This window comes from Nanorana parkeri, unplaced genomic scaffold (assembly GCF_000935625.1).
Source record: "Nanorana parkeri isolate BGI_ZX_2015 unplaced genomic scaffold, ASM93562v1 scaffold526, whole genome shotgun sequence".
Lineage (NCBI taxonomy): Eukaryota > Metazoa > Chordata > Amphibia > Anura > Dicroglossidae > Nanorana > Nanorana parkeri.
This window is the reverse complement of record NW_017306794.1, coordinates 687,895-702,552: the sequence shown is the minus strand read 5'-3', so window position 1 is coordinate 702,552 and position 14,658 is coordinate 687,895. Positions and strand designations below refer to the sequence as shown.

General features: G+C 45.7%; 1 protein-coding gene across 2 annotated transcripts in view; it reads left to right on the top strand.

The window, feature by feature from the left end:
- IPPK (inositol-pentakisphosphate 2-kinase) overlaps window positions 1–14,658 on the top strand; it is a 325,056-nt gene that overhangs the window by 114,530 nt on the left and 195,868 nt on the right. For both annotated transcript variants that reach the window (XM_018561475.1, XM_018561474.1), the window contains 2 exons: window positions 12,088–12,177; window positions 13,421–13,479. In XM_018561475.1, coding sequence (XP_018416977.1) covers window positions 12,088–12,177; window positions 13,421–13,479 — 149 coding nt within the window. The remainder of the gene's footprint in view (window positions 1–12,087; window positions 12,178–13,420; window positions 13,480–14,658) is intronic.

The window sequence follows — 14,658 nt, the reverse complement described above, 5'->3', positions numbered from 1 at the left end:
GAGAGCGTGGTACGCGGACGTGGTTCGACTGCTGGTGGACGCCCCTTGGCGGCTGCCTCTGCGTCTGGATCTTCTGTCCCAGGGGCCTGTGTGCCATCCTTTACAGTCGCTGGCTTTGACGGCGTGGCTGTTGAGAGCCAGGTGCTGAGAGACGGGGTTGTCCGATGGGTCATCTCCACAATGCTTAGGGCCCGCAAGCCGGTCTCTAGGAGGATTTACCATCGTACGTAGAGGGCCTATTTTGCCTGGTGCGAGGCTGGGGCCTGCTCTCCGCGCTTGTTTTCCATCAGCAAAATTCTTGCCTTTTTGCAGCGCTGAGTGGCTCAGGGGTTGGCCTTGAGCACGGTGAAGGGCCAGATCTCTGTCTTGACGGTTCTCTTCCAACGTCCTTTGGCGTCTAACGCCTTGGTTCGTACGTTTATTCAGGGGGTTACATGTATTGCTCCCCCTGTCCGCTCGCCTCTGGCACCGTGGGATCTGAATTCGGTGCTGCAGGAATCTCCCTTTGAGCCTCTTCGGGGCGTTCCGCTCTTGTCCTTGTCCCAAAAGGTGGCCTTTTTGGTGCCCATCACTTCGGTTTGGAGGGTTTCTGAATTGGCTGCCTTGTCTTGCAAGTCGCCGTTTCTGGTCCTTCATAGGGACAAGGCGGTTCTCCGTCCTCGGCCGACCTTCCTGCCTAAGGTTGTGTCGGCTTTTCATTTGAATGAGGACATTGTTTTGCCGTCCTTGTGCCCGAAGCCGGTTCACAGGAAGGAACGGGCGCTGCATTGCCTGGATGTGGTGCGCGCTCTTGGTGTCTATCTGGATGCTACTGCTTCTTTCTGTGAGACGGATTCCTTGTTCGTCCTCACGGGTGGCCCTTGTAAGGGCCGGGCCGCGTTGGCGGCTACCGTTTCCCGTTGGATTCGGACTGTTGTCATACAGGCGTATGCCGTTAAGGGGCGGGAGCCCCCTTTTCCTGTCACTGCCAATTCTACTAGGGCTGTTCCTGGGCATCCGCTTTTCGCCATGGTGCTTCTGTTTCTCAGGTTTGCAAGGCCGCTACTTGGTCTTCGGTTCACACCTTTGTCAAATTTTACAAGTTGGATGTTTTGGCATCGGCGGATGCTGGTTTGGGGCGTAAGGTTTTGCAGCCCTTTGAGTGGTTTTTTTTTTTGGGGTTGTTTGTTGTTGTTTGGCCCATCCTTCCATTGGGTTACTGCTTGGTGACGTCCCTACCTTTCAGGATCTGTTGCCCTGTGTCCTTCAATGAACAGGAGAGATAATAGGATTTTTGTACTCACAGTAAAATCCCTTTCTCTCCGTTCATTGAAGGACACAGGCCCCACCCTCTTTCTCTGGGTGTGCACTCCTAACTGCTTGTTACTAACTGGAGACTTGTCAGCAGGTGGGGGGTTGGGCCACCAGCAGGGGCCACCCCTAGGCTGTCTGTCTTTTTGTTATGTGCCTAGCGTCCTACTCCTGCAGGTGGCGATATACCCTACCTTTCAGGATCTACGATCTGTTGCCCTGTGTCCTTCAATGAACGGAGAGTCTACTTGGTCTTCGGTTCACACCTTTGTCAAATTTTACAAGTTGGATGTTTTGGCATCGGCGGATGCTGGTTTGGGGCGTAAGGTTTTGCAGCCCTTTGAGTGGTTTTTTTTTTTGGGGTTGTTTGTTGTTGTTTGGCCCATCCTTCCATTGGGTTACTGCTTGGTGACGTCCCTACCTTTCAGGATCTGTTGCCCTGTGTCCTTCAATGAACAGGAGAGATAATAGGATTTTTGTACTCACAGTAAAATCCCTTTCTCTCCGTTCATTGAAGGACACAGGCCCCACCCTCTTTCTCTGGGTGTGCACTCCTAACTGCTTGTTACTAACTGGAGACTTGTCAGCAGGTGGGGGGTTGGGCCACCAGCAGGGGCCACCCCTAGGCTGTCTGTCTTTTTGTTATGTGCCTAGCGTCCTACTCCTGCAGGTGGCGATATACCCTACCTTTCAGGATCTACGATCTGTTGCCCTGTGTCCTTCAATGAACGGAGAGAAAAGGATTTTACGGTGAGTACAAAAATCCTATTTTTTAAATATATAAATTATTGTGTAAACCCATGGGCTTTTTAAAACACCATAAGGTCATCTTCAATGGATGGTTAGTTTTGGGCTCAAGGTGGCAGACCTTTAAGAGGCTGGGGCATGTTATGTTAAGGTTTTAACATCGTCCATTCAGGGACGCATCTCTGGATAATTTTAGATGAAGGGCTATATCGCTGCCTCTAGGAGAAATGGACAATAGGCAAACAAAGTTAAAAACCTGCCACTTTAAGGCCATAACCCTCCCACCTCACAACCGCCAGTTTCACTTAGTGTCCTAAGGAGAATGGATATCTCCTTCGCTTCTGCTTTTTTATTTTCATTCTTGGATGGAATTTTATTTCCTTGGGCTGCTACTTGATTCATACCGGATAATGTTAAATCCTGGGAATTCTCACTAGCTAGCCGACAGGACAGAGATTCATACCAAATAGAATTAAATCCTGGGAGCTTCTATGATTTTCTTGATGCAGGTCATCTTTGGTCTCCGTACTTATGACTCTTCCTGCAATACCCAGAATCTGTTATAATCTTCACGGTGCGAGGCGTCTCTGGTCTCAGTACCTATAACTTGTCCTGTGATGGCCTGTAATCTATTGTAATCTTCAAGCAGCAGATCATCTCTGGTCTCTGTGTTTATGACTGGTTCTGCTGTAGCCGGACTTGCCTCAATCCTTTTGCGGATATCAGGCCAGTATACATGTGCAGATCCGGGTGATTGATGCATTAATAATTTGTAGAAAGGTTTATGTATGTCTTTCTCTTTTATTTCTGTAGGCTGTGGACCCTCCCTTTGACTTTTTTGTGTATATTGGGAGTTTCTGTGACATCCTTTTACATCCCCTTTTAAGAGGTTGGAAATTGAGTTGATGCATTTGTAATTCAAACGTGTGCACTTGGCCCGTTTCTAGCGATTGGACGGCTTCCTGTGTTTCAGTTGAAGGGCTGCAGCTTGGGAACGGCTATTTTTGGTGCTCCGCTTCACAGGAGGGGCACTTTTATAGGTTTCATTTCCACTTTGTCCTCAACGTAGTATATTGACATTTCTTCCTTCTCGCCTCATACCGCTGGGGCTCTGAATAGTATCTGGGAGTCTGTGTGGTGATTTATTTTATTGTGTTTGCAGCTATGTCTACTGCTAAAGAAAGGGGTTAAAATGCTATCATTGCTGGGAAATCCTATTTAACTATTTTCTGTGACATTTGTAAAAATTTGATGCCATCTGGTAAGCCTTGTATTGTGTGTAATGGTGCTCCTGAAGCAATCTACCAATACAATGTCAGTTCCCACCATTAAAGCACCTAATTTGTCTATGGATTCTTCACCTTTTCTGACTAGAGCTGAATTTTCTTGTGCCATGGTTACTTTTTTATCTTGTTTAGAGCAGTTAGTGGTTCCTGTTGCTACAGGTAAGAAGCGTTCTATTTCTTCACCTGTGCTTTCTGGGGATGAAATGCCTGATTTTTTGGCTTCATTTAGACGGGGGGGCTTGGGTTGGGGCGGCGGCTTACCTGTAAATGGGCCGATCATGGGAGGGACAGGTGCTGCGTGTAATTGCACATTTGTGCAGGTCCAGGTGTCCGCACTTAGACGCAGACTGATGGATGTGCAAGTACAGGTGTTGCGAATGACAGTGCACAGCCGCGTCCTCACATAGGGAAGAACAGGCTACTGTGTGCAATTACACGCAGCAACTGTCCCTCCCGGGATCGTCCCGTTTACGGGCATGCACACCGCACGGACGTGTAAGCCCAGTCTGAATGAGGCGTTCAGGTACAACTGTTACTTTTCCAGAAGAATCTGTGAGAACATTAATTCGTTTCTTTTGATGAGGCTGAAGTTACTCAATTTCAGTCATCTGTAATTTCTCAGCATCAAAAAGGAAACAGTTGCCTTTTTGATCGAGGCTGTACTTTCATCTTTGCATGTGGGGGATTTCAATGTTCTTTCTACTTCTGCAATTTCCCATCTGGGATCGCAAAAGCCTGATTGTGTCTGCAAGGTTTTTCCCCTGCATCCTATTTTTGATTTTCTTTACACTGGGATTTTCCTGATAAACCATTTTATGGTCCCTAATAATTTCAAATCCCTATATCCGTTTCCAAAAGAATTTGTCAACAAACCGGCTGTTCCACCTGAAGTTGACGCTTTGATTTCACGGCTTTCCATCACAGGTGGGGGGGGGTTATCTTATGGGGTTTGCTAGCAACGGCCTGTGAGTAGCTCCAAATTAGATAAGAGTTTATACTCCCACCTTCAATTGATCGTATAGTGTTTTTAAAAATTCACATATCAAGATAAAATTAAGCTCATACATCATTGGTCGGTTAACTAATCATCCAATAATATCAAGGATTGAAAAATACATCCAATCATAGAATAGCCTTACGTCCGACCATTACACAAGCTTATATAGCAGGTGTCTTGACTAGAGAAGGTTGAAACCCCTAAAATTATGATTTGTGTCTCAATTAAACTCCATATTCATTTCTGAAGATGGCGGCTTGCATCATATCAAGAGGAGTGTCTCACAGTCCCAAATCTGATAAACAAGTGGCATGCAATAATTTTTATATGGTTTGCAGTTTAAACTATTTAATGCCATATATGTTCCTTTCTAGAATATAAAATACACATAGGCTGTGACTGTATAGTGGAATATCTTTTAACTGTCACTCTTATCATAACACTTACATTGAGGTTCTGCCTTATCCTGTGCCATATTTATCAAGCAGTCTGAGCTATGATCAGTTTCATAATATGTAGTGTAAAATAAGAAAATAACACCCTTTTTGATATAACAAGGCATTTGACTGTGATTCAGCAGGGATCATCAATTCTCCTTACACAGAAGCATAAACTTAATCCTTTTCCATCTTTTAAACGTTCCTTTCCTTCTTCCAAACCGGGTTTTTGTTCTCATTTGCAAAAGGCTTCTGACAATACCAAATCTTTTGGATCCTTTAAATGTCCATGGCAGTCTAAAACCTCTAAACCTTCAGAGAAGTCCTCTTTGGCATGAAGGTGGAGCTCTTTCCATCTCAGGTGGGGGGACATCTGATGGGGTTTGCCGAGATGTGGGTAGCTCAAATTTCAGATACTTGGGTCAGTGAAGTGGTTTCCTTTGGTTGTAAAATAGAGTTTTGTATCTTACATTCTCCTCGGTTCTTTGCATCCCAGCTTTGTGTCTTGGCAACATCGGACAGACCTTTACATTGCTTTTCAAGGTCTGTTGAATCAGGGAGTTGTTCCCGTTCCTTCATTGTAACTTTTTTGAGGTTTTTACTCTAAACTGTTTACAGTGTAAGCTCATGGGGGTATTTGTTCAACTCTGGATTTTAAGGATCTCAATGCGTCTGTTCATGTTTAAAGGTTTTGGATGGAATCTGTTCGATCTGTCGTTGCATCCCTTTGTCAAGGGGATTTCTTGGTTTCAATAGATATAAAGGTGTAGCTACACATTCCTATATTTCCAGCACATAATTTTCTTTGTTTTGCTGTGGGCAACCATCTATTAATTTGTGGCTCTCCCCTTTTGGTCTTGCTTTGGCTTCATGAGTCTTTACGAAGGTCCTTAATCTGATTATGGGGCTCCTTTGTCGCAAGGGAATGCGTGTTATCGGATATTTAGACCCCGTTCACATTGAGCGATTTATCGCGCGGTAATTCCCGCGATATCGCGGCAAATTACCGCGCGATATCGCGCTCCAATGCAATCCAATGGGGCAAAGGGTCCTGCTGTCGCGGGTCGTGTGTCGCTACTGCAGGACCCTTTTTTGAGCGGATTTAGCCGCGATTCAAGCTTGCTCAATGCAAGCTTGAACGCGACATCGCGCGGCAAATCTCGCGATGTCGCGCAATATGCAAATCGCGCGACTTGCATATCGCGCAGTGGGAACGGGGCCTTAGATGACTTTTTATTTTGAGAACAGTTTCTTCAGACTCTGGTGCTGCGGATTTTGGAGGCCTGTGGGTAGATTTGATTCCGTTGCATCGTCTGGAATGATTGGGTCTTCTGTTAGATACCTTTCAGGCAAAGGTGTTGCTTCTTCAAAACAAGCTGTTGAAGTTAAGGGATCATGTTCGATCACTTTGATCCCAATACCGTTCCTCTCTGAGAACTTGCCTTAGATTTTTGGGTTTGATGCTTTGCACCTTCGAAGCAACATAGTTTGCTCAGTTCCATTCCAGACCTTTGCAGAGGAACATTCTTACAGCATGGGACAAGTCTCCTCTGTCGCTGGACAGGATGATCAGATTGAGTGCCCCGGCCAAGATGTCTCTATCGTGTTGGCTGATGTCCCCAGTGTTAATAATGAGAAAGTATTTTCTTCCTATCACTTGGAAGATTGTCACAACGGACGCCAGTCTGGTGGGTTGGGGTGGTGTATCATTCAGTTCATCTGTCTGTACAAGGTTGTTGGTTTCCAGAGGTTTCCAAACTTCCGATAAATGTCCTTGAGCTGAGGGCGATTTTGCCTGGCATTGTTTCACTGGACCTATCTTCTTTTTTTTTTTTTTCTCTAAATTTTCAATATACAAAACTGCACTAGGAAACCGGAACAAAAGTAAAGCGAATACATGAGAACATAATTCCACAAACAGGAAGTGCAACGCCAAGTCAAAATGCTTACAGTGCACAAAAATCACACTATAAAAGCAAAAAAATCAGGGGTACAAGAAGATAACAAGCTGCATGCAAGGGCGAAGTGACTAATAAAGCAGACTGGTTGGAGAATAAGTAACCACTCGAGCGTGTACTAAGACCCCACCCACAGTAAAGCTTGCAAGGGGAAAGAAAGAAAAAAAGTGTGGGGGGGTAAAAAGTAGCTGTTGGAAGTCTGGGAGACAACGACGGGGCAGAAGAGGGGGGAACCATCTGCTTACAGGTGAGTGGCAACCAAAGGACCGAGACCCCCAACAGGATTAAACTCAGGCAGATGCCAGAGAACCGTACTCCGGACAGTAGAGGAAATCCAGCCAGTAAAACCAGGCTTTTCGTAATTTTTCCTCTGTATAGTGCAGAGCCGCTGTCAATTTTTCCATAATACGGAGGTCATCTACTTTTTGAAGCCAAAGCCTCTGGGTGGGAGGATCAGCGCCCTTTCAGAACAGAGGTATGAGAGCTCTAGCGGCATTGACTAGGTGGCTCAAAAGAGAATGGCAGTAGCGGGTCCTGTATGGGGGAGATAGATGAAGTAAGGCTGCAAGATGATCCCCGTAAGTTATCGTATAATGCAAAGGAGTGCTTCCTATGAGTCTCTAATGCGGGGATATGACCAGAAAATGTGGAGAATTTTGCTGGCTTCTAGACCTCGCCTCCAACAAATTGGGGAGGATTGAGGGAACATTTTGTTGAGCCAAACTGGGACATGATACCACCTGGGGAGAATCTTATATCCTGTTTCCTGAATCACACTGGCAACAGAAGCCTTTTGAGAAAAATGGAGAATGTAATCCTTTTGGTCCTGAGTGAAGGTGGTTTCCACATGCCTCTCCCGTTTTAGCAACACAGGAGGTGACAGATCTGTGGTGTGTAATAGAACATGGGCCTTGGACAAGCCATGTGCTACATACTCACTCAACAAACAGATTTCCTCAAAGGTGGACAAATCTGACCTCGGAGTAGCAATGCCTAGAAGACGAGTTAGGAAGTGATGCAGTTGCATTGCTTACCACTTCCATAGGGTAAGGTGGGGAAGGGGAAGCATGACTGATAAATCCATAAGAGTAAATGTCCCATTGGGGGACCATAAGGGCTGGTTCACACTACAAAGTCAGCGTTCCAGTGCGTTCGGCCACTGGAACGCAAGCCGGCCGTCTCCCTGCGTCCCATGCCCGCAGTGCGATTGCCCGCAACCAAAACGCAGGCACATTAGTGCTTGTGTTCCCGTCCAGTGCGTTCTGCAAAAATAGTGCTTGCAGTATTTTTGCAGAATGCACTGCACCCGAACGCAGGCACTAATGTGTCTGCGTTCCGGGTGTGGGGATTGCACTGCGGGCAGGGGGCGTGGCTGCGGTGCCATTGACTTCAATGCACTGCCTCGCCCCCTCTCACCCCTGAATGCAGGGAGCCGACCGGCGTGCGTTTCAGGGGCCGAACGCACTGGAACACTGACTTTGTAGTCTGAACCAGCCCTTAATGAGCTACCCGAAATGTGTTAGATTGGAAATGTGAAAAGGATCTATCTTCCAAGCTGGGTGGAAAGTCAGGATTTCCCATGACTGGGTCATAATTGAAACGGGGAGCTGTATAGCGTAAGCCCTGTGTGGTTTTAATCACCTGAATTGTGACACCAATTGTAGGATGAGTGAGAATTTCTTTGGGCAGGGGTGGTACAGTCCAGAGGAGTTATGACAAAGGCAAAGAGGAAGAAGCCTATTCCAGGTGTAACCAGCACTTATCTGAAGATGCATTGCACCACTGAAAGACCCTGGCCATATGGACTATCTGGTGATATTGAATGGGGTCTGGAAACCCTATACCACCTTGGGATTTAGGTAACTCCACTAGTTTTATTCAATCTGTGTGCACCACTTGACCACAGAAAGGAGGCAAATTTCCTCCGTACAGTTTTCAAATAAGACAGCAATATACGGACCGGAAGAGAGCAATCGCGGGAGTATGTTAATTTTCAAAGCGCTTTTCCTCCCAAACCAGGATAGTGTACCTTTTGACCACTTGGCCTAGTCCTGGCGATAGAAGATAGGAATGGCAGGAAATTAGAGGCGAAAATTCACTCAATGGATGGCGTAATCTTTGTCCCCAAATAAGTGAGATGCGTAGTTGACCAGCGGAACGGGAAGGCCATTGAAATCTAGACAAGTGATTTTGAGAGATGGGAAGGTTAAGGGCTTCTGATTTTCTGCAAATTAATTTGCAAATTCGAGAGGGCACTGTACTCATCCAAATTGTGCATCAGGTTTGGGAGAGATAGTAAAGGTTTGGAGATAATAAATAGTAAATCATCAGCATAACCGGCAATTTTATGGGAAAGGGGACCGTCTGAAAGGCCTATAATGTCAGGATGTGTGCGAATATGACAGAGTAGAGGTTCCAACGACAGAATAAATAGTGGAGAGAGGGGGCACCCCTGTCTTGTACCGTTCGCCAGGGAGAGATACTCAGAATAGGCCTCAGTAACTCTGGCCTTGGCAGTCGAGTGAGAATATCTATTGCTGCTATCCAATTACACGTATTTTCTCCCAAAGCATTATCTTCAGAAATGTCCACTTCACTCTGTCGGCCGCTTTTTCTGTGTCTGTAGACAACAGAATGTTGGGGATGCGCTTGGTCACATCTACAGTGGTGTTGTCTTTCACCTCTCTATGAGAGACAAAACCCACCTGGCCAATATGAATAAGCTTACCGATGACTTGCAGGAGGCGATTCGCTAAAATCTTTGAGAAAAGCTTTTAAGTCCACATTCAGCAAAGAAATGGGATCATAGCTTGTACAGGGTCTTTCCCCTCCTTTGGCATGACCATAATGGAAGCGCGTAGGCAATCAATTGGGAATGTGTGGCCGGAAAAAAAGAGAATTGAGTGGCAAGGAATTGAGATTGTAAAGAATATTGAAAAGTCTTGTAATAATAAAGAGGAATAAGACGCCAGACATCAATTACATGATCGGCAATTAGAACCTGCCGAAAACGACGCAAAAAAGAGTAAGAAAGGTGCGAGGTATTTTTGGAAACATCCAACCGTGGTTCTAGAGCAACATTGAAATCCTCACCCACAATAACCAGCCCCTCCACAAAGTCAGCCAGAGAGTTTGGGGCGTAAATGTTGGCAAATGTCACCAAAGAATCAAAAAAGGTGCCCTTTTAAAAACAAAAACAGAACCATGTGCGTCAGACATGTATGAGATATACTGCCATCCAGCGTTTGTGGCCAGAGGTATACTGACCCCACGTCACTTGTAATCAGGTGAAGAGCTGTGATACACGTAGGGGAACATGACATTTAAGAGTTTTTGAATGCAACCTGATCTAAAGTCTGTCTCCTGCAAAAAAAGCCACCTGTACTCGATGTCTCCACAAATCTCCAAGGACCCATAACCGCTTCTCAGGCAGGTTCAAGCCCTTCACATTCCACGACAAGAGCTTCATTGTCACGGCTCTCTCCGCATCCCCCCACTGCTGCTCAATGATACCGTAAGAAGGGAGGAAGACAGAGTGGGAAAATGGAGGGAGGGAGAGAAGAAATAAGCAACAAGCAAAGGAGAAAGCCAGAGATAGAAAGGGTGAGGGAACAGTAGGAGAAGGAAAAAGAACAATCCGTACACAGAGAAGAGGAAAATGAAGGAAGAAGTTAATGGAGAAAAACAAACAGAAAAAGCACTAAATTCTAAACCGCATCCAAGCGCGCACTGCGCAGGAGGAACCTACTGGGGGAAATGACAGGCAAGGAGGTGCAACGTGAAAATGCCAGTAATACCACCCCCCAAGCCCACCGGCTGGCCCATCCACCCAGGGGGATCCGGGGTGACAAGCAATAAACATCATCGTTTATATAACCCCAGACGAGGACATCTAGGCCACGGGGGAAACTAGACTCCATCTTCTGAGTGAGGCCCTACCCCAACAACGTTACCATCAAACGTCTCACGATTTTACCCCACAATGAAGCACTTAGACAGAGGTCAGGGTGAACCGCACATAGACATCCGGCAAGGCCACCCTTCAAATGCAGTAAACAATCATCCCACTATAGAGCGGAAAAAGGATTAAGACACAGTACCAAAGAGTGGGAATGTTACCATGTCACTATCTCCCCGCCCAACAGCGCCGCCTTCCCAAGGGTGTAAAACTAAGGTAACAGTATGGTGAACCAAAGAAGGAGCCGAGGTGGAGATGCCAACGCTAAACAATGAAACTGCAACACGATCAGGCTCCATGCAGTCAACGACCTTGTGAGAATAGGAAGCCGAACACAAATAACCAACAATAATTGAAAGAGAACCATGGGGTAAGTGTTTTTCCCCATAGTTCTCTTTTAGGGTCATACTAACCTCCTCCCGTGACCCAAAGCTCAGTATATCGTACAATATACTGAGAGCGCCGCAGCAGTGACGGATCCTGACAATACTGTCGAGATCCACCCAGCTGTATGAGTGACAGCTGGCCCTATCTAGAGGCAGAGCCAGCTGTGCCTGCCCCCACCCCCCTCCGTTCCTCCACTCGGTGCTGAAGGATCGGAGAGGGAAGAGGGGGGAATCCTTGCGGGGAGTGATGACTGACGGTCACCGCTCTCTGCAGGGAGATGATCGGAAAGTGAGCGACATGTGTTTGCTCAATTCCAGATCAATAGAGCGGACTTGAAACAGCTTCTTTGTCACAAGTAGGCTCTAACTATGAGGATGAGTGGAAATCACTCACCTCATAGTTCTTCTTTTAATAATAGTCCAGTCACCTGTAAGGGAGTAGTTCAGGGGACAAGGGGATGACACAGGGCCAAAAGTCAGTGCGGACAGGGGACATTACTGCCGGTAAACTCGCGGTTGTGAGTTGGTAGGGGTTATGTCCTTAAAATGGCAGATTTCTAACTTAATTTGGTTGCCTAGTGTCCATTTCTCCTAGAGGCAGTGGAATGACCCTACGTCTCGAATTATCCAGAGCTGTGTCCCTCAATGGACTCCGAGAAAAGGATTTTACGGTAAGAACAAAATCCTATTTTTACAGTGCAAAAAACAAAACACAGCCCCCTGCAGGAGGCGCTTGAATGCTCATAAAAGGCCAATCATGGATTTTGTGGATGGTCGGGTAGTAGACTTGCTTTCCAGCTTTACTATTAATGTGGATATTCTGTTGAAACAGATAGCCAAGGCTCAGGTCACATAGACTTGATATGCTATGATTTGTATACAAGTGTACCCGTGTGAGGAAAATTTGCATACACTGTGCATTACATTTCTGGTTTGTTATATATGTGTAAAAATATTTTGAATGGGAATGGTTACAAGCATTTGCAAAATCCTATATACTTTGTATGAGCCAGTGTATTTCTTTCCAGCCCAAATGTGGTTTTATCCCATCTTCTGCTTACACCACTAAGGAGATCAAGAAGAAGGTGTGTCGGTTTTGTATGCACCAACATCTAAAGGTGAGTGTCAAAAAAAAAATCTGCATTTCACTGCATGTTATTGATAGAACCACATCTACATTGTACACTATTCACTAATAGACTTTGCACTAATAATTTTTGTACTATAAAACTGATTTTTTTTTCACTTGTTTAAAATAACACCTAAAAAACATGGCTAAGATAGATTTGCTGTTGATGTAGATCATGATTAAGACTTAAGTGTTACTATTGACACATTATAAAGAGGATTAACTCAACACACAGCCATTAATGTCTAAACCGCTGGCAACAAAAGGGAGTGAAAATGTCCAAATTGGGCCCAATCATCCATTTTCCTTCCCCTGTGTCATGTGACTCGTTAGTGTTACAAGGGCTAAGGTGTGAATGGGAAGCAGGTGTGTTAAATTTGGTGTTATCGCTCTCTCTCATACTGGCCACTGGAAGGTCAATATGGCACCTCATGGCAAAGAACTCTCTGAGGATTCTGAAAAAAGGAATTGTTGCTCTACATAAAGATGGCCTAGGCCAGGGCTCAAAATTTCAAGTCCTGAGCTACTAGCCAGGCCTTTAAAAGTTACTCGCCACCAGTTGCCCCACCTAACCCCTACCCTGCCCCGGACTTAACTCCGCCAGGTCAGTAATGTAACACACAGCGCAGAGGTCAGTATTGTAACGCAGAGGTCAGAGTGACGCAGAGGTCAGAGTGACGCAGAGGTCAGAGTGACGCAGAGGTCAGAGTGACGCAGAGGTCAGAGTGACGCACAGCTCAGAGGTCAGAGTGTTGCACAGCGCAGAGTGACGCACAGCTCAGAGGTCAGAGTGACGCACAGCGCGATATTCTAATTATTTGAGTTTCACCTGTATATAAGTGTGTGTATATATATACACACACTTACCTCCACAGCCTATTCTTCCCTGGCCTCCAGCTGTCTAAACCCCACTGACATTATTATCACGTCCTATGCTGGCCTTGCATTAGACATGAGGACACCAAGTGACATGCCAGAGCGGAGGGAGAGAGAGGTGAGGACTGACTGCCACGGGGCTGAGGATCAGGTGATATATCTACTGTATTCCGGCCCCTAGGCCAAAAGGAGCAGTTAACCCTAGAAGTGCAAGAGCAGCCTGCTGCAGGGGTTATTTTTTAATAATAACTGGAGTTCTTCTTTAATTTTGAGCTTGCCCATCTTCACAAGCTTAAAACTCACATTTTCTGTACTAGAGATGTGATATGACAGTTGCAATTTTCTATGTATTATAGGTTTCAAAAGGAAAATGGAAGAGGATTAGCAAATACTGCCCACTGGATCTCTTCTCTGGGTATGTGCTTACTGCTTATCTTCTACTTACACCTTTGCTTAAAGTATAAAAGTGTAAAATATTCTTCATATCCGTATAAAATCCGTATATATCCGTATAGAAATTAGTCTAAGCAGAGCCTAACGATGGGTTTCTAAAACAGTGGCTCACTCACTTTTTGCTTTTTGTGGTACATCCCAGAGATGCATCCAGTTGTTACATCAGTTATGTATAGATTTAAAATGCTCTGGTTTTTTTCTCTGCGTCTCATTATTTAAAGGACAAAGGGGATTCTTCACATGCATGCATTGCCCAGCCTAGTCCCCACTTCTCTGGATATTGCTCTTTTCCTGTAGCGGCAGCTCCTGGTAGGAGGTTGTAAGGTGTCCTAGTAAAGGATGAAGGGGTACTTGGTGCCAAGAAGTGAAAGCTAAGAGGGGTCAGAGTTGTGGGGTGAATAGAGGCCCAAGATCAACTAAATTGGTGGGAGCAGGAGGTTCCAGGGGGATGAAAACAGCAATGAAGAGACTGTTTATGGTGATGAGGTGGTAGGGGCAGGAAGTATTGCTCTGTATGAAAATATATAATACATGTACAATATGCATAAATTATGTTTCTCTTTCGCTCTTTGAAGGACAAATCAGAGATCATGATCTCTGTACTGATGGGTTATACCGCCACTTGCAGGAGTAGGATGCTAGGCACAAAAAGCTTGTCTCTGGAGGTGGCTCCTGCCGGTGGCCACACCTCCATCCAAGGCAGCTCAGTTTTTTTGCCTAGCGCCAAAGTGTAAGGACCTATCTCCCTGCTCCAGGGAAACCTGGCTCCAGGAATCTGACTCTGCCACCCTGCTACCCTCTCCCATGCTGGCCTACATTGGATGCACTCACCAAGACCCAGTGGACGGAAAGCAGGTGGAGTGGGAATCCTTCAATCCCCACAATGCACTTTTCAAGTTCTGCCTTCACCTCTGTCTCTATCCCTTTCCTCTTTTGAAACCCACTGTATTCGCCTATTCTCTCCAATTTCTCTGAGGATTGCTGTGATATACCGGCCACTTGAACCGATATCTCGCTTTCTGGTTAACTTCTCGGCCTGGCTACCCTACTTTCTCTCTTCAGAAATACCCACTATTATTCTTGGTGACTTTAACATTGCTAATAACATTAATAACCCGGCTTCCACTCAATTTCTTAACTT